Source organism: Panulirus ornatus, chromosome 8, assembly GCF_036320965.1.
Source record: "Panulirus ornatus isolate Po-2019 chromosome 8, ASM3632096v1, whole genome shotgun sequence".
NCBI classification, from domain to species: Eukaryota; Metazoa; Arthropoda; class Malacostraca; order Decapoda; family Palinuridae; genus Panulirus; species Panulirus ornatus.
This window is the reverse complement of record NC_092231.1, coordinates 29,069,602-29,092,694: the sequence shown is the minus strand read 5'-3', so window position 1 is coordinate 29,092,694 and position 23,093 is coordinate 29,069,602. Positions and strand designations below refer to the sequence as shown.

Genomic DNA, 23,093 nt, shown 5'->3' with positions numbered 1-23,093 from the left:
TAGCACTAGGAAAAGACAACAAAGGCCTCATTCGTTCACACTCAGTCTCCAGCTGTCACGCAATAATGCCCGAAACCACAGCTCCCTTTCCACATCCAGGCCCCACACAACTTTCCATGGTTTACCCCAGATGCTTCACATGCTCTGATTCAATCCACTGACAGCACGTCAACCCCGGTATACCACATCGATCCAATTCACTCTATTCCTTGCCCGCCTTTCACCCTTCTGCATGTTCAGGCCACGATCACTCAAAATCTTTTTCACTCCATCTTTCCACCTCCAATTCGGTCTCCCACTTCTCCTCATTCCCTCCACCTCCGACACATATATCCTCTTGGTCAATCTTTCCTCACTCATTCTCTCCATGTGCCCAAACCATTTCAAAACACCCTCTTATGCTCTTTCACCACGCTCTTTTTATTTCCACACATCTCTCTTACCCTTACATTACTTACTCGATCAAACCACCTCACACCACACATTGTCCTCAAACATCTCATTTCCAGCACATCCACCCTCCTGCGCACAACTCTATCCATAGCCCACACCTTTATTATCCCTAAATTGAAATGATACTCTCTCAACCCAACTCTCATTTGCCCACTTTTTCACCTCTTGCACCTTTCTCTTGACCTCCTGCCTCTTTCTCTTATACATCTCCCAATCATTTGCACTACTTCCAAGCAAAAATCGTCCGAATGCCTCTCTCTCTTCTCTTTCACTAACAATCTTACTTCTTCATCCCACGACTCACTACCCTTTCTAATCTGCCCACCTCCCACCATTCTCATGCCACACATACATCTTTGGTGCAAGCTATCACGGCTTCCCTAAAGGTATCCCATTCATCCCCCACTCCCCTTACGTCATTTGTTCTCACCTTTTGCCTTTCTGCACTCAATCTCTCCTAGTACTTCCTCACACAAGTATCCTTTCCAAGCTCACTTACTCTCACAACTCTCTTGTCCCCAACATTCTCTCTTCTTTTCTGAAAGCCTCTACAAATCTTCACCTTCACCTCCTCTTCACCTTCACCTCCACAAGATAGTGATCAGACATCCTTCAGCTGTCTCTCTTTTACACGCCTATCAATTAACACGTAATCCAATAATTTCCAACACATCCACCCTCCTCCATACAACCCAATCTACAGCCCATGCCTCGCACCCATATAACATTGTTGGAACTACTATTCCTTCAAACATACCCATTTTTACTCTCCGAGATAACGTTCTCTCCTTCCACACATTCTTCATTGCTCCCAGACACCCCCCCCATTGACTCATTTCCCCTTCCATTGTTCCATCCACTCCGAGATACCTAAAACTCTTCACTGCCTCCAAATTTTCTCTATTCAAACTTTCATCCAAATCAACCTGTCCCTCAACCCTAATGAATCTAATGACCTTGCTCTTATTCACATTTACTCTCAACTTTCACACACTTTTCCATCCTTAAGTCACTAACTTCTGCAGTTTCTCACCCGAATTAGCCACTAGAGCTGTATCATCGGCGAACAACAACTGACTCACTTCCCAGGCCCTCTCATCCAAAACAGACTGCATACTCGCCCCTCTCTCCAAAACTCTTGCATTTACCTCCCTAACCACCCCATCCATAAACAAATTAAACAACCATGGTGACATCACACACCCCTGCTTCAAACCGACATTTATTGGGAACTAATCGCTCTCCTCTCTTCCTACTTGTACACATGCCTTACATCCGCGATAAAAACTTTTCATGGCTTCTAGCGAATTCCCTCCCACACCATGTACTCTTACAACCTTCCACAAAGCATCTCTATCAACCTTATCATAAATCAAACAAACCTATTTCACAAACTTCTCTTCCATGTTTATGACTGCAGAAAAATACTTGTTGTAGATAAGTTTTATTTTGCATGACAGCTTGCTAGTTTATGGATCATATCTAGTAAGTGTTGTTGACATTGTCTGTCTCAATTTAGTCAATGTTTCAATACAAATACTGTGTACTATTTTATAAAACTTAAAGAATATACTATTAATTCACATTTTTCCCCATTTCTTCTTTCATTTTACTTTGAAGACATGGCAATAGAGAAACTAGTTTACCAGTGGCATCACCTTAAAGTCGTTTGAAACATTTTTACAGCCAACTCACTGGCATTCAGTAGTTTCCTTTATTTCTTGAAAATGACTATTTCAGAGATCCAACAATTATGTTTCATTGTAACCCAACCAACTCAACTATGACAGAAATTTTGGCATAGGACTCAAATGTTAAGAGTTGTTTAAAGTTTTCTGTGAAACAGACTCCCACACATCTCACATACATGATCCTAATATGAGGGATTCTCAGATCTGGACGAAGGTGAGGTGGAAGATTTGATAAATTCACACCAATAAGAACTAAATTAAGAGGAACTTGATGAGATCCATGATATGACAGTCAATGAAAGTGAATGAAAAGATGAAAACTAAGAAAAGAAACATGAACAGAAATTCTCAACAGCATATCAAAAGGGATTTCTTTGACCGAAAAAGTTATGTGGACTGACACACAGAAACATCCAAACATGTACAGGAGCCTGACATGCATATGTGGTAACGAAATCAATACTGCCCTATTATGAGCTGTTCAAGTCATTGACGAGTCAGACAAGACATCAATGACCACTTAAGGCCTCTTACACGCTTGTCAAAAGATGCATCAATTTCGTCATCCCAAATCACCAGCTTGGCAAAAACCATAAGATACGACCACTGCTACTAACTCATCACAGTTACTACATTTCCATCTATAGCCTACATCACTGTCTTAAGCATGCCATCAATTCACAGTTTTAAAGAAAGAACAAATAAAAAAGATTTCACAATACATCTGTGTTGATGGTGCTTCCTCGGAGTCTATTTTTCTCATCTGTTCTTCAGTTTCTTACACGGCATATCATGTCTAGGAATGTTACTCTATTTTTCCTATAATGCAAAATCATTCAGTATGCACAGGGCATTCTTACAAGCTATTTTCAAGGATCTAACTACCTTGTTATGACAGAAGGGACTGCATTCAATTTACAATGTCCCAACTTGCAATAGGTCTTCCAGGAAAGTAGCCCTCTTGGAAACCAAGGGCTCTCACCATATGTTATAAATCTGAACATGCAAAAAAAAAAAAAAAAAAAAAAAAAAAAAAAAAAGATATAAAAAAAAAGAAAAAAAAGAATAAAAAGGCCATTCTGTGCCCCCATACCTAATCAGTTTATTGCCTCCACTTGTGGTACCTGTGGCATAAATATTAAGTTTCTATCATGTACTGTTATTGACCTGACAAGCACACAAGAACGTATCCAAAGACTGACATGAGGTGATGACATAATGTCATGCATACACCAGCTGTAGTACCGTAACATAAATATGTAAAATTTTCAATAAATGAATTAACATATGTAACTTTATAACTATGTAAATTAACATATCTTCTTAAATGTACATTGTACATTACAGAAAAATGCTGTAAACAAAAGATAATTTTTTGACTAAAACACATTTCAATGTTGTAATCATATCAAAACAGTTTTGAACAGCTAAATGAAATGTGCTTTTCAAATTCTAATGGTGTAACTACACGAAAGCACTACCAAGACTTAAGAAACTGCAACACAACATAAAACATAACACCACATAGATATGTGGTACAACATAATCCAAACATCAAATAAGACCAACACAACTTGAAAAATGACATCTATGTACAGTTACTATAGTCCTAGGGCCCCCTGTTATATCTTACATTTGGATTCTGCATGCATGAATGGTGATGACAACAACTATTTGTTAATCACAATCAATATGCATACAGGACTACTTGTCTATCTTAAGATAAAAATTGACCAATGCAAACTGTCAGCCAAAAAATGTTTTGCAAGTCCTTGATTAAAATTATCTGCTCAGGGATAATCTAACTTTTATATCTGTATGATGTAAAAGACCATTTCAGTTTCATATCATATGTAAGTGAACGTGATTAGCTTCTCTCATGCTGTAGAACATGTTCTTCAAAACTCTGGTATACCTCATCTCACATCTAGCAAAAACATAAAATCAAATACTTTACAAATACAGTATGTGTCTTCCACACTAACAACAAAATGGTTTAAGTTTATAAATATAGAGCAATACCTCTAATATGAAAAATATTTCCATATGTAAATTATGAGAAGAGAAAAACTTTATGCATCAACTTACATGTGACTGGCATGTGTTAATGCAAGTGAGTTGGCGAGCTGTTCAACAAGGGCTGGGTCCCGGCAGGAGAGGAGTCTCTGTGCCTCCTCGGCCACTCGAGGATGAAACAGTAGTGACCGAGAATCCCCAAAGCTCAGTGAGGATGAAGGGAGTGGCAGCTCAGGAAGCACTGGAAAAAAAAAATAGTAATAATTTAATGTCCTATTTTCCAATGAGTACATAAAAATAATGAAACTTATAAATGTCTGCCTTTGTTATGTGGGATACAATCAAAATAATGTATATGGGCCTTAGATATGTTTACAGATAGTAGGACTTTACTTTTGCAATCTGTGAAAACACTACTGAACCTCTTATCCAGTTCCCCACGTAGCCTTACATTTCCCTACAAAATTCTTCTCCCTGAATCACTAAGCTTGATTAACTGTTCCTAAATGACAAGTGACTTCTGATGAATTTATGGAACACTTCTGGATTTTCTTGTGCCTTGTAAACAATATACTGTTCAAATTGTCTTTGTTTCTACTTTCTTAAAAATCTTGCTAAACTCATTCCTTGCTCTCTTTTACTTTGTAAATGCTGTCTATATCTCAGCCATAGCAGTTCTCAAAGCTCCTTTACTCTTTGACATCTTTTATCAAACCATGTTTTCCTTACTCTTAACATTCCCTCTGTAAGTGAGGCTTGAGGTACCTGAGCATTCACACTTGCTGTAAATTTCACTGAACCTCTCATTACAAAGCCCTAGTTCCTGACTTGTGCAGTTTCCACAAATAGATATACTCTTTATATCTTGTCTCACCTCTACACTTTTAATGTCCTCATTTACCACAGAGTCAAACTTTAGCATTACTAATCAATTCTTTGACCAAGTGTATCATATACAATATCCTTAATGTCTATAATAATATGTGTTTAGATAAGATCTAGCAATGATGATTTATCAGTCCCTCTCCTCCTAGGAAATTTTTTGTAAAGAAATTAAAAACCTGTCTTCATGACTCCCTATCATCATGAGAATCAAATGTCCCCTAGTCTATCTCTTTATAACTGCAATCCCCCATTATCAAAACTTTACCTAAAAAAAAAAAAGTTTTATTGCTTTTGAACCAAACAGATTGCCATCATCGTACATTTGTTCTGGATGGTTGCAGCTTTGTGGTGGATTATCAATATAAACATCAGTAAACACTTCTTCCCTACAGTTACTTTTCCCATTATGTATTATCTAAATGAGCCTTCCTCAACAGCCTTTTTAAACTTAAGGCCACTATTTACTACAAAGGCCAACCCTCCACCTTCTTTGCCTTCACTCTACCTCTTTACTATCATGCACCCCTCAGGGTAGAACATGTCTCATCCTTTTAACAAGCTTTGCTTCCAAGACTCCAACATTATCAGGAGTACTTTCTCTTATTAGATCATTAAATTCTATTTTTTTACCATCAAAATTTGAAATGTGTGTGTGAGTGTGTGTATCCTTGAATTCTAGTTTTTTACCATCAAAATTTGAAATGTGTGTGTGTGTGTGTGTAATTACCTATTTGTACTGCATAGGGAGGAAGTTTTAAACCTGTGGGGCCCCATCTCTTGAACATTATCTATCAAATAATTTCTTGAATTCATGTATATAATGCCATGCCCTTAGTCATTCAATTCCATTCATCCACTATTAAAGTACTTCTTTCCATCTTTCTTAGCTTTTTTTTGCTTAATTTCACATTATGCCCTCTGACTGCTCTGTCCCTGCATCTCTTAAGGAACTGTTCACTGTTTAATTTAGTATTTTCAATTCTAGTACAGGTACACCACCAATTTTCAGGCACTCTTGGTTCCAAAGCTTCGTCGGATTTACCATTTTGCCAGACCAATCGAGGTCACGTAATAATAATTCATCAACACACCTCTAACCCACTAATCATACATCTCACATGTGTCTAAAGTATACCATGGACTGCTGGAAATTTAATTCAAACAAATATTGAATGTTTGAGCACCCTAAGATGGTAAGTCTGTCCTTAGGCTGTTTAAATCCCACTGTTGAAACCATTCCATCATCACTCGATCATGCTCAGTACTCTTACCATCTTTCATAGTTTTTCTAATCGTCATTTGCTTCTTGGAATTGCTGTCTGCATAGAATTCAATATTTTCTCCCTTTGCTTCTTTATATCATAAACAGTTGACGAACCAATACTATAGATGTCACACAGCTTATGCACCAAAACACCACAGTCCATTTTTTTTCAACAGTTCTACTTTACCTTGGATCGATATGGACTGGTGTTTGTGTTTGACACTACAACTGACCCTCTAATATGTCTTAGAAGCCATAGCTAGGGTTAAATTTAAGCAAAATAAGCTAAGAATCTCAAAGAATTGCTGTATCACCAAGAATGTAAAGAATGTAAATAAGCGCGGCCTACACATAACGCCATCTGTGGCCATCCAGTAAACTTGTCTGGTGGCTGCGGTAATTTCAAGTTACCTCACATAACTATGTCCGGACTAAAGGAGGTGCCGAGCCACCAGTTGCCAGAAATTCGGTGGTGTACCTATACCACCTTTGTTGCCCTCCAATAACGTTTTGTGCTTCTTTAGGTTAAGTGACCATATTTGAAAAGCATATTCTGGTTTTAGCTTTATGTATATCTGGTGTATGTATGATAAAAACAGCTGGCAAAATTATTCCTCCTCCATACACTTGAATGCTACATTAATGTTTGCCAGCAGACAGCTCGAGAGAGTAATTACTATTTGTGTGTTATGATGGGAGTTTTACACTTCTGCTGCCAAGTTTCTAAACCTAAATATGTGTGTGTTAAAAGAAACTACTATGTTCAAGTAAAAATGTACCTAACTGATTAATCTATATGTGGCCAGACAGGATGGTCATCTGTACCTACTTTTGGGACAAGTCATCTATCTCTAACCTACAAAGGTAAGTGCAGGGTACATTGCCTCCCAAGTACTTGTGAGAATTATATAAGAAATACTTTATACTATATAAATATCATAGATATTTACACAAAAAATACAAGAGTAATTTGAATCATTAAAGAGAAAAGGGAGTGAGTCTCCACCACTTATGGTATGACAGAAACCAGATATACAGTGAAATGTATACCATCAAACCTGCCTGATCTGGGGTTCAAATGAGCTGATGAACAAAGTCTTGACACAAAATAAGAAAAGATTTGGAAGAAAAATAGAGAATAAAATAAAATAAAAAACTCATCACACTGGTCTTCTAAACACTGCAACACATCTGATACTGAAACAGTAAACAAATATTTATTATATAAATAGAAAGAACATAATAGAATGATAAAACAACCAAGAAATGAGTAACATAGTCCACAACTTAACCAAGGTGAAATAAAAAAAAACCTGTCATGGAAACCAATTAGAATGATATCTACCAAGCATGGTGAATATGAACGGCTAAAGTATATTAGAATAATAGTGTATACCATCCAGATTACCTAAGATGTGTTCAAGTGGAACAGAAGAGAAGAAATTTCAACATCTAAACATGACACCCAGTTTCTTATACGTATACTTAGCTATTCCTGCAATGTAGTTTCCAAGAAAGAGTGGATGTTACAGTAATTCCATGTATGTTTACCGAGTCAAGAGGTGGAATTACAGAACCATCAAAGGAGAGGTGAGAATTGTGAGGAGTTTTTGATAGAGATGGGTAAAAATTGTTTTGGAGGTATTAAATTTAACAAGATTTTGTTTATCCCACTGAGATATCCTGTCCAAGTCTGAGTTTACTGAGGAAGCTGTGTCAAAACAAGATGCAGATTGAATAACAGAAGAGGGAGCAGAATTGAAGGATGTGGATGAATGCAGTGTTCAGTCATCAGCATATGAGTGCATTGGATTATTTGTGGAGAGGAAAGCACTGAAGAAGAGGAGGGAAGTGTAGGAGACAGGACAGAACCTTGAGGCCAATTACAGAAAAAAATATTTCAAGTTAGTGTTCTCTCTCTTTCTCTAAAAAAAATGAAAAAAATGAAAAAATATCTATGATAAAAAAAGAAAAAGATGGAAGAACAATAAACAACCAAAAAAACAAGAGCTATAATCATCAACTTATTCACGGAGAAACAAAAGACTTGTAAAAGCAGATAGTACAATAGTCATCTTACTATGTGCTTCCACCAATATATCTTTAATTTCTATCTATGTAAATAAAAGACTGCATCACAAGTTTCTTGATTGTTTTATTATTCTCAGATGATGTTCTTTCAACCAAAAGCTCTTGCCAGACTGATCAACCAATGAAAAACATCTGAAATACTATCAAAATAGTCAAATAAACTGAAAACATGTTTCCTTTTCAAGAAACAAAAGATATATGAATAATAAAACAATCAATGTGATATAGTCTACAACTGAACCTGAAACAAAATAAACTTGTGTTGGAAGCAAATAGAGAGATAATTATTTTATCTGCTCAATTGCAAGTTTTAAATTTTTCTTTGGGTAAGTTCTGGACTACATTGTGCTTCTTGGTTGTTTTCTTTAACATTGTTACAGATACTTCCCTTATTTACCAATAAATGTTAGTTACCCATTATATCTTATTCAGTTTTCTTTGACGAATTGTATAGAAACTGGAGGAAGGCCAAGGTCAAGCCTCTCTCGGAATGGCCATAAAACGATGGATGTGATAAAAAGCCTTTGGTAAATGTATAATGTAATCTGTACACATCTCAGTCATTTCAAACCCTTATGTTATATAAGTGAGGCAAGTAAATTTGCCAAAGTAAAGTAATAGGGAGAGAGAGAGATCTATGTATCGAGTATAAATTGTAGTATTTATGTTACGAGAGCCATGTTTATTTTTGCTATTATAAATATTTTCTTATAGATTTTTATCTGTGCTTGGAATTTGACCAACTTGGGAAGAAGGGCAAAGTAGGTATATCATTACAGCTGTCAGATGTTAGCCAGATGGTATGGGAGTCTGTGTCTAGCCCAAATCTCTGTTAACAGAAGCTGTTATTTCAGAGTTATCTGTTTTAATGGGCCTATGGGCTGATTATAAACCCTTTAATGTATGAGGTGGAGGCAGAACGTGACATGGGAGCCTGTCTGGGATCTTGAATATTGAAACCTTCTGTCTGGGATTTTGAACTGTGAAACCTGCTGTCCAAGGTTTTGAACTGTGAAACCTGCTGTCCAAGGTTTTGAACTGTGAAACCTGCTGTCCGGGGTTTTGAACAGTGAAACCTGCTGTCTGGGATTTTTAACTGTGAAACCTGCAATCAAGGAGCTGAATATGTGGAAGTCTGCTGTCCAGGATATGAATATGTGAAAACACAGTTCAGGGAGCTGAAACTGTGAAACCAAGTGTATGTAATTTAAGTTGGCTGAAGTGATGTGGGTTGGTACTCTACTGTGCTCCCTTAAAATATATGGAGAAGATCTCTCTAAACAAGTAAGTGTTCATGCTTGTAAATATAATGTGTTTAAACATGGCAGATAATGTTAAGAAGTTTAGCAAAACCCAGGATATACATTTTCTGTACCAGTATTATAAAAATGAACTGAACCAGGTGGCAGTTAATTATGGAATTTTTCTGCTGACACATGCCAAAAGTGGCATGCAGAGAGAATTAACTGATCAGTTGGTGTCCTTATCAATATTGAAGGAACCTTAAAATGTTGATAGTAGAGAAAAAGTTGCAATGGAGAAATTACAATTAGAATCTTAGCTTAAGAAAATACAAATAGAGGCTGAAAATGATAGAATGCATGCAGAAACAGAGAGAGAATCCAGGCTGATAAAGAAAGCTTAGACAATTAGAAATAGAAGAAAGGACAGGTTCAAGAAGAAGAATTGGAGATAAAGATGATAGAGTAAGTAATTCTTTATCCAGTGTGAAAAACTTGCAACTATTAAAGAATGGGATGAAAGTGACTGGGCTATGTTGGTATGGAGTAAATCTAAGGGGAAGGCTAGAGAGGCATATGCATGTCTTAATGGAATCAGTAGATTATAAAGCTATTAAGGAGGCAGTATCAAAAACTGTGGAATCGGACGCAGAAGCATACAGGAGAAGATTTAGGGACGTCAAGAAAATTAGAAGACAAAGTCATCTGGAAATTGCTAAAGAATGTGGACTGACATTTGGTAGATGGTGTAAATCAGAAAAAATAAAGACAATGGAAGAACAGAGGCAACTAATCCTGTTGGAACAGTTCAAAAGTGGCGAACAACCTTAAATGTATGCAAGAGTGGAATGGAAAATGTGACGGAAGCATCCAGGATGGCTGACCAGTTGGAATTGGCTAACAAATATTGCAAGAAAGAAATAAGGAAAACAAGGTATGATAAGACAGAATAATAGGCAGAATTATGACAAACCTTATAAATATCCACACTAATCAAATTTAAACAGCCTAATTAACATATTTTGTGGAAGATTCACATAACTATGAGCCACAAAACAATGTAGGAAATAGATTCCAAAGACATACACAATACAGGTATTCAAGATCTCAGTTTTGTCATAAGCCTTATGTTAGTACACAGGAGAGACCACCAATAAAATGTTGGGATGTGGAGAATTTGGTCATGGTAAAAATCAGTCAAAAATCACCAGTCTATAGAATTAAATGCTGCTTGGGAACAGAAACATGAAATTAGTGAGGTAAGAAGTAATGAGTATGATGTGAGTAAATCATAATGTGATTTATGAGCCATATATATGAGAAGAGTGGGAGGTGGGCTGTTTAGAAAGGGCAGTGAGTGGTGGGATGAAGAAGTAAGAGTATTAGTGAAAGAGAAGAGAGAGGCATTTGGACGATTTTTGCAGGGGAAAAAATGCAATTGAGTGGGAGAAGTATAAAAGAAAGAGACAGGAGGTCAAGAGAAAGGTGCAAGAGGTGAAAAAAAGGGCAAATGAGAGTTGGGGTGAGAGACTATCAGTAAATTTTAGGGAGAATAAAAAGATGTTCTGGAAGGAGGTAAATAGGGTGCGTAAGACAAGGGAGCAAATGGGAACTTCAGTGAAGGGCGTAAATGGGGAGGTGATAACAAGTAGTGGTGATGTGAGAAGGAGATGGAATGAGTATTTTGAAGGTTTGTTGAATGTGTCTGATGACAGAGTGGCAGATATAGGGTGTTTGGGTCGAGGTGGTGTGCAAAGTGAGAGGGTTAGGGAAAATGATTTGGTAAACAGAGAAGAGGTAGTAAAAGCTTTGCGGAAGATGAAAGCCGGCAAGGCAGCAGGTTTGGATGGTATTGCAGTGGAATTTATTAAAAAAGGGGGTGACTGTATTGTTGACTGGTTGGTAAGGTTATTTAATGTATGTATGACTCATGGTGAGGTGCCTGAGGATTGGCGGAATGCGTGCATAGTGCCATTGTACAAAGGCAAAGGGGATAAGAGTGAGTGCTCAAATTACAGAGGTATAAGTTTGTTGAGTATTCCTGGTAAATTATATGGGAGGGTATTGATTGAGAGGGTGAAGGCATGTACAGAGCATCAGATTGGGGAAGAGCAGTGTGGTTTCAGAAGTGGTAGAGGATGTGTGGATCAGGTGTTTGCTTTGAAGAATGTATGTGAGAAATACTTAGAAAAGCAAATGGATTTGTATGTAGCATTTATGGATCTGGAGAAGGCATATGATAGAGTTGATAGAGATGCTCTGTGGAAGGTATTAAGAATATATGGTGTGGGAGGCAAGTTGTTAGAAGCAGTGAAAAGTTTTTATCGAGGATGTAAGGCGTGTGTACGTGTAGGAAGAGAGGAAAGTGATTGGTTCTCAGTGAATGTAGGTTTGCGGCAGGGGTGTGTGATGTCTCCATGGTTGTTTAATTTGTTTATGGATGGGGTTGTTAGGGAGGTAAATGCAAGAGTCTTGGAAAGAGGGGCAAGTATGAAGTCTGTTGGGGATGAGAGAGCTTGGGAAGTGAGTCAGTTGTTGTTCGCTGATGATACAGCGCTGGTGGCGGATTCATGTGAGAAACTGCAGAAGCTGGTGACTGAGTTTGGTAAAGTGTGTGGAAGAAGAAAGTTAAGAGTAAATGTGAATAAGAGCAAGGTTATTAGGTACAGTAGGGTTGAGGGTCAAGTCAATTGGGAGGTGAGTTTGAATGGTGAAAAACTGGAGGAAGTGAAGTGTTTTAGATATCTGGGAGTGGATCTGTCAGCGGATGGAACCATGGAAGCGGAAGTGGATCATAGGGTGGGGGAGGGGGCGAAAATTTTGGGAGCCTTGAAAAATGTGTGGAAGTCGAGAACATTATCCCGGAAAGCAAAAATGGGTATGTTTGAAGGAATAGTAGTTCCAACAATGTTGTATGGTTGCGAGGCGTGGGCTATGGATAGAGTTGTGCGCAGGAGGATGGATGTGCTGGAAATGAGATGTTTGAGGACAATGTGTGGTGTGAGGTGGTTTGATCGAGTAAGTAACGTAAGGGTAAGAGAGATGTGTGGAAATAAAAAGAGCGTGGTTGAGAGAGCAGAAGAGGGTGTTTTGAAATGGTTTGGGCACATGGAGAGAATGAGTGAGGAAAGATTGACCAAGAGGATATATGTGTCGGAGGTGGAGGGAACGAGGAGAAGAGGGAGACCAAATTGGAGGTGGAAAGATGGAGTGAAAAGGATTTTGTGTGATCGGGGCCTGAACATGCAGGAGGGTGAAAGGAGGGCAAGGAATAGAGTGAATTGGAGCGATGTGGTATACAGGGGTTGACGTGCTGTCAGTGGATTGAATCAAGGCATGTGAAGCGTCCAGGGTAAACCATGGAAAGCTGTGTAGGTATGTATATTTGCGTGTGTGGATGTGTGTATGTACATGTGTATGGGGGGGGGTTGGGCCATTTCTTTCGTCTGTTTCCTTGCGCTACCTCGCAAACGCGGGAGACAGCGACAAAGTATAAAAAAAAAAAAAAAAAAAAAAAAAAAAAATATTACTGAAGGAAAGGTTGGAATTAAAAGGTAGTCCTGAGAAGAAAATTTTGATACTGAGAGATACTGGGGCTAGTCAGAGTTTAATTCTGAAAGATGTATTAGAGTGGACAAAGGAGTCTTACTCTGGGGAAAAAATAAATGTAAAAGGGTTATGGTTAGGCAAGCCTATCTCAATGCATTATATAAATCTTGAGGGTGGATTTGTGAGTGACTGTGTAAAGGTTGGGGAATGATTTGACTGACAAATTAATCCCAGAGCCTATTATGAGCAGTAATCCATCTGAAGTAGATCCTATTGTAAAGGTGAGCCACATGACATAAAACTGTAGAGAATGAGACTGATAGTAATGTACAGTGTAGTGAAATGGCTTATCCAGCTTGTGTTGTGACCAGGTAAATGTTACAGAGAGAAGTTGATTATGATTTAGGTGAATTATTCATTGAAGAGTATGTAACTAGAAATGATACAGTAGAAATTGGAAATGAGCACTGAGGAATCAAAAATTTATGTATTTCCAGATTTTGTAGTGGACAAGGAAGAGTTGACAAAGTTACAGAAGGGTGATGAGAGTCTGAAAAAATGCTGGAGTGAAGCTGCAAGAAATGGGAAAGTGATGTGGCAGTTGGATTTTATGTACAAAATGGAGTGTTAATGAGAAAATGGAGGCCTACTTATGTTCCAGCATCTGATCACTGGGGAGACAGAATTCAAATTGTTGTTCCAAAGAATTACATGGTACATGTAATTGCTCTGTCTCATAGTTCTTGATTGTCTGGACATTTGGGAGTTAGGAAGACAAATGATAGAATATTAACTCAATTTTATTAACCAAATATCAGGTGTTTGCTTTGAAGAATGTATGTGAGAAATACTTAGAAAAGCAAATGGATTTGTATGTAGCATTTATGGATCTGGAGAAGGCATATGATAGAGTTGATAGAGATGCTCTGTGGAAGGTATTAAGAATATATGGTGTGGGAGGCAAGTTGTTTGAAGCAGTGAAAAGTTTTTATCGAGGATGTAAGGCATGTGTACGTGTAGGAAGAGAGGAAAGTGATTGGTTCTCAGTGAATAAAGGTTTGCGGCACGGGTGTGTGATGTCTCCATGGTTGTTTAATTTGTTTATGGATGGGGTTGTTAGGGAGGTGAATGCAAGAGTTTTGGAAAGAGGGGCAAGTATGAAGTCTGTTGGGGATGAGAGAGCTTGGGAAGTGAGTCAATTGTTGTTCGCTGATGATACAGCGCTGGTGGCTGATTCATGTGAGAAACTGCAGAAGCTGGTGACTGAGTTTGGTAAAGTGTGTGAAAGAAGAAAGTTAAGAGTAAATGTGAATAAGAGCACGGTTATTAGGTACAGTAGGGTTAGGGGTCAAGTCAATTGGGAGGTAAGTTTGAATGGAGAAAAACTGGAGGAAGTAAAGTGTTTTAGATATCTGGGAGTGGATGTGGCAGCGGATGTAACCATGGAAGCGGAAGTGGATCATAGGGTGGGAGAAGGGGCGAAAATTCTGGGAGCCTTGAAGAATGTGTGGAAGTCGAGAACATTATCTTGGAAAGCAAAAATGGGTATGTTTGAAGGAATAGTGGTTCCAACAATGTTGTATGGTTGCGAGGCGTGGGCTATGGATAGAGTTGTGTGCAGGAGGATGGATGTGCTGGAAATGAGATGTTTGAGGACAATGTGTGGTGTGAGGTGGTTTGATCGAGTAAGTAATGTAAGGGTAAGAGAGATGTGTGGAAATAAAAAGAGCGTGGTTGAGAGAGCAGAAGAGGGTGTTTTGAAGTGGTTTGGGCACATGGAGAGAATGAGTGAGGAAAGATTGACCAAGAGGATATATGTGTCGGAGGTGGAGGGAACGAGGAGAAGTGGGAGACCAAATTGGAGGTGGAAAGATGGAGTGAAAAAGATTTTGTGTGATCAGGGCCTGAACATGCAGGAGGGTGAAAGGAGGGCAAGGAATAGAGTGAATTGGATCGATGTGGTATACCGGGGTTGACGTGCTGTGAGTGGATTGAATCAGGGCATGTGAAGCGTCTGGGGTAAACCATGGAAAACTGTGTAGGTATGTATATTTTGCGTGTGTGGACGTATGTATATACATGTGTATGGGAGTGGGCTGGGCCAGTTCTTCGTCTGTTTCCTTGCGCTACCTCGCAAACGTGGGAGACAGGGGGGGGGAAAGAAGAAGAAGAAGAAGAAGAAGAAGAAGAAGAAGAAGAAAGATGTGTCCCAGTATTGTAAGACTTGTGAATTATGTCAGATAATAGGCAAACCCAACCAGACTCTACAGCCAGCACCATTGCAGCCAATTCCTGCTTTCTGTAAGCCTTTCAGCAATATTGTAATTGACTGTGTAGGTCCTCCACCTAAAACACGTCAAGGAAATCAGTATTTATTAATAATAATGTGTGCATCTACAAGTTTTCCAGAAGCAGTACCATTACATAGCATACATTCTAAAATTATTGTGAGTGAGTTAGTGAAATACTTTTCCTGGGTGGGTATGCCTGAAATTATACAGTCAGACCAGGAAACTAATTTCACTTCAGGAATGTTTAAGGAAATATTAAAGGGATTATATATAACACATAAGATGTCAAGTGCTTATCACCCACAGAGCCATGGAGTTGTGGAGAGATTCCATCAGACTTTGAAAACTACTTTGAGCATGTATTGCAAGGAATTGTCAGTAAACTGGGATGAGGGTCTGCCTTTAGCACCGTTTGCCATTAGAGATTGAGTACACGAGTCTACAGGTATAAGACCATTTGAGTTAGTGTATGGACATGAAATAAAGAGGTCCACTGAGTATGTTGAAAGAGAAATGGTTAGGGAAAAGTGATTCTCCTGGATTGCTGAAGTATGTATCAGATTTTAAAAGCAGACTCTGTAGACCAAGAGAGACTGCTGCAGAAAATTTGAAAAGGTGTCAAGAAGAAATGAAGGTATGGCATGACAAAAAATCTAGAAGCACAGAGTTCAAACCAGGTGACCGAGTGTTGGTATTATTGGCTCAGTCAGGAAATCCCCTGACAGCAGGGTTTTATGGTCCCTGGGTTATAGAGAGGAGAGTGGATGATTTGAACTACATTGTGAATACTCCAGAAAGACACAAGCCAAGCCACTTTGTGTCACATCAACATGATAAAACCTTATCATGATAGAAATTCTGCAAAGGAGGATGAGGTTACAAATGTGAATCGAGCATGTGTTATGTCTGATGATGCAGAGGATCTGAACGAAAGTGAGAATGTAAAGTTGGAGAGATGTGAAGACAAACTGTTAAAAAATTCAGATGTGCTATATAATTTGAAAAAGAAGCATGATCATTTGGAAACTTAGAGAAGAGATGAGATCATACAAATAATGATAGAGTTTAGGTGTTTGTTTTCTGATGTTCCTAAGAGAACTGATGTATTCCTGCAAGACGTTGAAATTGATGATGCAACACCTATCAAGCAGCACCCTTATAGGATGAATCCTAAAATGAGAGATAATGAGAAAAGTACAGTATATGCTTGACAATGATCTGACTGAAAAAATTAATAGTCCTTGGAGTTCACCTTGTGTGTTAATAACTGAACCTGATGGTATTTCCTAGATTTTGTATTGATTTCAGAAAGGTAAATAAAATAACTAAAGCTGACTCGTATCCAATTTCAAGAGTAGATATTTGTATTGATCAGATAGGAGATGCTAAATCTGTAACTAGATTAGACTTACTGAAAGGGTATTGGGAAGTACCTATGAATCAAATAGCAAAAGAAATTTCTGCATCTGTAACTATTGATGGTTTGTATCAGTATAAAGTGATGCCCTTTGGTATGAAAAACAGTGGTAGTACTTTCCAAAGATTAGTAAATCAAGTATTGTGTGATGTTAAAGATTGTTCTGTATATATAGATGATACAGTATTGTATTAAAAAACTTGGGAAGAACATTTGTAATTCGTGAGGGGAAGTGTTTGATGAGTTGAACAAAGCAAATTTAACGGTAAACCTTGTAAAGAGGGAATTTGCTAGAGCAACTGTTGAATATCTATGTTGTTGGTCAAGGATGTGTAAAACCAATCACTGCTAAGATTGAAAGCATTGTAAAATTTCCAGCACCTACAAATAAGAAAGAATTTTTCTATCAATGCTTTACCATTAACCAACTTGTCAAAGAAAATAAAATTTGTATGGAGAGATCAATGTGATGAGGCCTTCAAAAAACTGAAACAGATACTTGTATGTACACCCATACTTTAAACTCCAAGTTATGATAGACCATTTAAATTGTATACAGACGCACCTGATTTTGGGGTTGGTGGAGTCTTAATGCAGGAGAAAGATGGTACAGATTTTCCAATTTGTTATTTTTCAGAGAAAAACTACCGTACTATTGATTCTAAATCTGAATCATTTTGATGTATATTTGAGAGGAGTAGGTAGGCCAATCCAAGTGTTCACGGATTACAATCCCCTTGAATTTTGCATAAGATGAAAAATGCAAACCAACATTTAATAAGGTGGAGTCTTTTGTTACAAGATTTTAATTTGATTATTAAGCATATAAGAAGAAAGGATAATGTTATAGTTGATGTATTGTCTCATATACCAGTTAGACATGAGTCAACTAGTGGCTGACTCAAGTCTCTTTTGGGAGGGAGATGTTACAGTTATCTCCCCTATTTACCAATAAATGTTAGTTACCCATTATATCTTATTCAGTTTTCTTTGAGAAATTGTATAGAAACTGGAAGGTTAAGGTCAAGCCTCTATCTTGGAATAGCCATAAAAGGAAGGATGTGATATAAAGCTGTTGGTAAGTGTATAATATAATCTGTACACATCTCAGTTATTTCAAACCCTTATGTTACATAACTGAGGCCAGTAAATTTGCCAAAGTGATGTTAAGTAATAAAGAGAGAGATCTATGTATCAAGTATAAATTGTATTATCTAAGTAACAAGAGCCATGTTTATTTTTGCAATTATAAATATATTCTCATAGATTTTTATCTGTGGTTGGTATTTGACCAACTTGAGAAGAAGGGAAAAGTAGGTATATCATTACAGCCGTCATGGTAAGGGAGTCTGCGTCTAGCCCAAATCTCTCTGTTAACAGAAGTTATTATTTCAGAGTTATCTGTTTTAATGGGCCTATGGGCTGATTATACACCCTTTAATGGAAGGGGAGGAGGCAGAAAGTAACATCATATAGTCTTTCATTTAATAAAACTTTAAAAAACTACAGTTTGCAGAAGGTTGAGTTGTTAAACATTATTACTCTGAGGACTTTCACATTATTCAAATGGTTTAAAATAGCATTTGTGTCCATCCAGTACTCTGTACTTCCTTTTTCCAATATCAGAGAAGTAGAAACTTATCCCAATAAAGATCATGTTGTTTACAGATGCCATTAAAGGTTTATTTATGTCTCTTTGTAGCCTTTAAGCATCCTCTAATGATAAAATTTTAGTATCATGAGATATTTGGGCGAATAGCTGTTGAAAAGTACCGGGTGAAGGCTTTGGGCAAGCACGTTAAATAAAAAGATTCAGGCAACCATCTGGCTGAAAATATTCAATTGAGGAATATTATAATTGGGGATTATAATAGTTACTTGTTAATAACAAAAGAGCTTAAAATCAAAGTGGGGCTGGATACTTCTATGCTTTATGTTAGCATGAGTGAAATCTATCTTTTTTTTTTCATACTATTCGCCATTTCCCGCATTTGCGAGGTAGCGTTAAGAACAGAGGACTGGGCCTTAGAGGGAAAATCCTCACCTGGCCCCCTTCTCTGTTCCTTCTTTTGGAAAATTAAAAAAAAACGAGAGGGGAGGATTTCCAGCCACCCACTCCCTCCCCTTTTAGTCGCCTTCTACGACATGCAGGGAATACGTGGGAAGTATTCTTTCTCCCCTATCCCCAGTACATCTACACAGTAGAAAAGTTTTTCTGAGCAAATTTTCATGGTTTATATATTATTCATTTAGTGATTAGTTGAACATAATGTGATATAAAGTTACATAGCTGAATTGCAATAACATGTTGATATACAGTATCTATTCAATGGTGAACATTAAGTAATGTAAAGTTACATACTTGTTGAAAGGCAATAATAATGTGTTAATATACATTATGTATCTAATGGTGAACATTAAGTGAAGAATATTTTCACATCTGCATTACAGTAATACAGTGGATGACACACACATATAATTAAGGGAAAACTAAGCTATAAATTTGCTTTGCCATGCACTTATTCATGGAATGTTTAAGACATTCGCAGCATTACATATCGACCAATTCTTGTATCTGTATGAGTACTGGTTGGTATAACATAATTGTGGTGACAGATCTCGGTCACACTGTGGTGATGGATATCGGTCACTGGAGTTCAGTCTTGGTGTTTACACAAGGCAATTGCCCCTCTGACCATCAAAGGGCTAGAGGACACATCAGCATCATATTGTTTACACTTTGGCAAATGCAGTTATGACATAGGCCCCTCAAGAGACTGATTTACTACTTCATTTTTTGTTTTCTAATAAAAGTGTGTGTGTGTGTGTGTGTGTGTGTGTGTGTGTGTGTGTGTGTGTGTGTGCTCTAAAACAACCCACCAGACACACAAACAACCTAGGCTGTTGAGTGCTGCAGTCCAAAGGTCCATGTAGCCCCACAACCTGGCTGATCAGGTATATATTCAAAGTACTTGTCGAAGGCACCTGAAATCTTCCCAACAGTGCATTCCAACGTGTTTCTGGTGATAGTACACAAGGTAATAAAGTCTTTGGGCTCTTAAGACATTTGAGATGTTCTCCCTTTTAGTGTATATTGCACCTTTAGATTTCAGAGGCAGTGTTATACAATATCTTTGATGCCCACTGTGCCAATAGGATGTTACCTTGTAAATACCTACAGATCAGGCTGAGCCCAGGCTGCTGGATTGAGTGGTTGGAAGCTGCAGCCTTCAGGCCCACATAGCTCCCTCAGCCTGGCTGATCTGGTACACTTTGTAGGTACTTCTCCACAGCACCTTTAAATTTTTCTACTGTGCATTCCATGCTGTTTCTGATGGTACATGGCAAGGTGCCAAAAAGTCTTGGGCCATGGATGCTTAAGGTGTTCTCTCTTCTTGTACATATTGCACCTTCAAATTTCTGAGGTAGTTTTTTTACTACGTTTTCCATGCCTGTTGTGCCAGTAGAATGTAATTATAAATGTGAGTTGAGAACCATTCTCCAGAATTTTTCAGGAATTGATGATGGTATATCTCTCCCGTCTACACTCCAGGAAGTACCGACTGCCTCAGATTTCAGTCATTCCCAGTAATTTAGTTGCTTTACCAGATTAATATGGGCTGAACACTTTCTAAATCTTCATCTTCTCAGTACATGATACTTCTATCAAAATGTCTAGTTATGTCTATGTTTTTAAGAGCAATCCGGATATGTGATCCCATAGGCCTATTAGACGAATGTAGTTATATAAGACGTATCTTCAGGCAGTTATATTACCCTAACTGGTTTGTGAACAAAGCTTACTGGAAAGCTAGGAAGCCATTTTATATTTCTTGTAACAAAAATGTGACTAATAAGGATAAGTCTAAATGTTTAGTATTGTCCTATTCTCCCATTAACTAATTTAAGTTAAAAAAAAATTGCTTGTAATGTTGTCTTCCAGTACAATAACACCATCAATATGACCTTAAAAAATTGTAGGCCAAATCATGCAAAAGTGGGGGAGTTTAATCTGTCAAATGCAAGGAATGTAAAGATTATTTATTTATTATACTTTGTGGCTGTCTCCCACGTTAGCGAGGTAGCACAAGGAAACAGACGAAAGAATGGCCCAACCCACCACACACGTATATACATATACGTCCACACACGCAAATATACATACCTATACATTTCAACATATACATATATATACATACCCAGACATATACATATATACAGATGTACATAATTCATACTTGCTGCCTTTAATCATTCCCATCGCCACCCCGTCACACGAAATGACAACCTTCTCCCCCCACAAGCATGTGAGGTAGCACTACGAAAAGACAACAAAGGCCACATTCATTCACACTCAAGTCTCCAGCTGTCATGTATAATGCACTGAAACCACAGCTCCCTTTCCACATCCATGCCCCACAAAACTTTCCATGGTTTACCCCAGACGTTTCACATGCCCTGGTTCAATCCATTGACAGCACGTCGACCCAGTATACCACATCGTTCCACTTCACTCTATTCCTTGCAAGCCTTTCATTCTCCTGCATGTTTAGAACCCAATCGCTCAAAATCTTTTTCACTCCATCTTTCCACCTCCAATTTGGTCTCCCACTTCTACACATTCCCTCCACCCCTGACACATATATCCTCTTGGTCAATCTTTCCTCACTCATTCTCTCCATGTGACCAAACCATTTCAATACACCCTCTTCTACTCTCTCAACCACACTCATTATATTACCACACATCTCTCTTACCCTTTCATTACTTACTCGATCAAACCACCTCACACCACAAATTGTCCTCAAACATCTCATTTCCAACACATCCACCCTCCTCCACACAACTCTATCTATAGCCTACACTTCGCAACCATAAAACATTGTTGGAACCACTATTCCTTCAAACATACCCATTTTTGCTTTCTGAGATAATGTTCTCACCTACACATTTTTCAACGCTCCCAGAACCTTCGGCCCCTCCCCAACCCTGTGACCCACTTCTGCTTCCATGGTTCCATCCGCTGCCAAATCCACTCTCAGATATCTAAAACACTTCACTTCCTCCAGTTTTTCTCCATTCAAACTCCCAATTGACTTGTTCCTCAACCCTACTGTACCTAATACTTGCTCTTATTAAATTTTAGTGAGAACAAAAAGATGCTTTGACTGGTTCCCAGTGAATGTGGGTTTGCAGCAAGGGTGCGTGATGTCTCCATGATTGTTTAATTGTTCATGGATGGGGTTGTTAGGGAGGTGAATGCCAGAGTTTTGGAAAAAGGGGCAAGTATGCAGTCTGCTGTGGATGAGAGGTTGTGGGAAGTGAGTCAGTTGTTGTTCGCTCATGATACAGCACTGGTGGTTGATTCAGGTGAGAAACTGCAGAAGCTGGAGACAGTGTGGTAAAGTGTGTGAAAAAAGAAAGCTGAGAGTAATTGTGAATAAGAGCAAGGTTATTAGGTTCAGTAAGGTTGAGGGACAAGTAAGTTGGGAGGTTAGTTTGAATGGAGAAAAACGGGAGGAAGAAGTGTTTTAGATATCTGGGAGTGGATTTACCAGCAGATGGAACCATGGAAGTGGAAGCGAGTCACAGAGTGGAGGAGGGGTTGAAGGCTCTGGGAGCATTGAAGAATGTGTGGTAGATGAGAATATTATCTCTGAGAGCAAAATTGGGCATGTTTGAAGGAAAAGTGGTTCCAACAATGTTATATGGTTGTGAGGCATGGGCTATAGATAAGGTTGTGCGGAGGAGGGTGGATGTGTTGAAAATGAGATGTTTGAGGACAACATGTGGTGTGAGGTGGTTTGATCAAGTAAGTAATGAAAGGGTACAAGAGATGTGTGGTAATAAAAAGTGTGTGGTTGAGAGAGCAGAAGAGGGTGCATTGAAATGGTTTGGACACACAGAGAGAATGAGAGAGGAAAGATTGACCAAGAGGATATATGCGTCAGAGGTGGAGGGAACGAGAAGTGGAAGACCAATTTGGAGGTGGAAGGATGGAGCGAAAAATATTTTGAGCGATCAGGGCCTGAACATACAGGAGGGTGAAAGGCGTGCAAGGAATAGAGTGAATTGGAATGATGTGGTTTACCAGGATCAGGATCAACATGCTGTCAATGGATTGAACCAGGGAATGTGAAGTGTCTGGGGTAAACCATAGAAAGTTTTGTGGGGCCTGAATGTGGAAAAGGAGTT

The 23,093-nt window shown here is 38.4% G+C and overlaps 1 protein-coding gene across 2 annotated transcripts in view; it reads right to left on the bottom strand.

Moving 5' to 3' along the window:
• LOC139749880 (uncharacterized) overlaps positions 1 to 23,093 on the bottom strand; it is a 496,304-nt gene that overhangs the window by 265,696 nt on the left and 207,515 nt on the right. For both annotated transcript variants that reach the window (XM_071664258.1, XM_071664259.1), the window contains exon 3: positions 4,233 to 4,401. In XM_071664258.1, the coding sequence (XP_071520359.1) occupies positions 4,233 to 4,401 (169 nt within the window). The remainder of the gene's footprint in view (positions 1 to 4,232; positions 4,402 to 23,093) is intronic.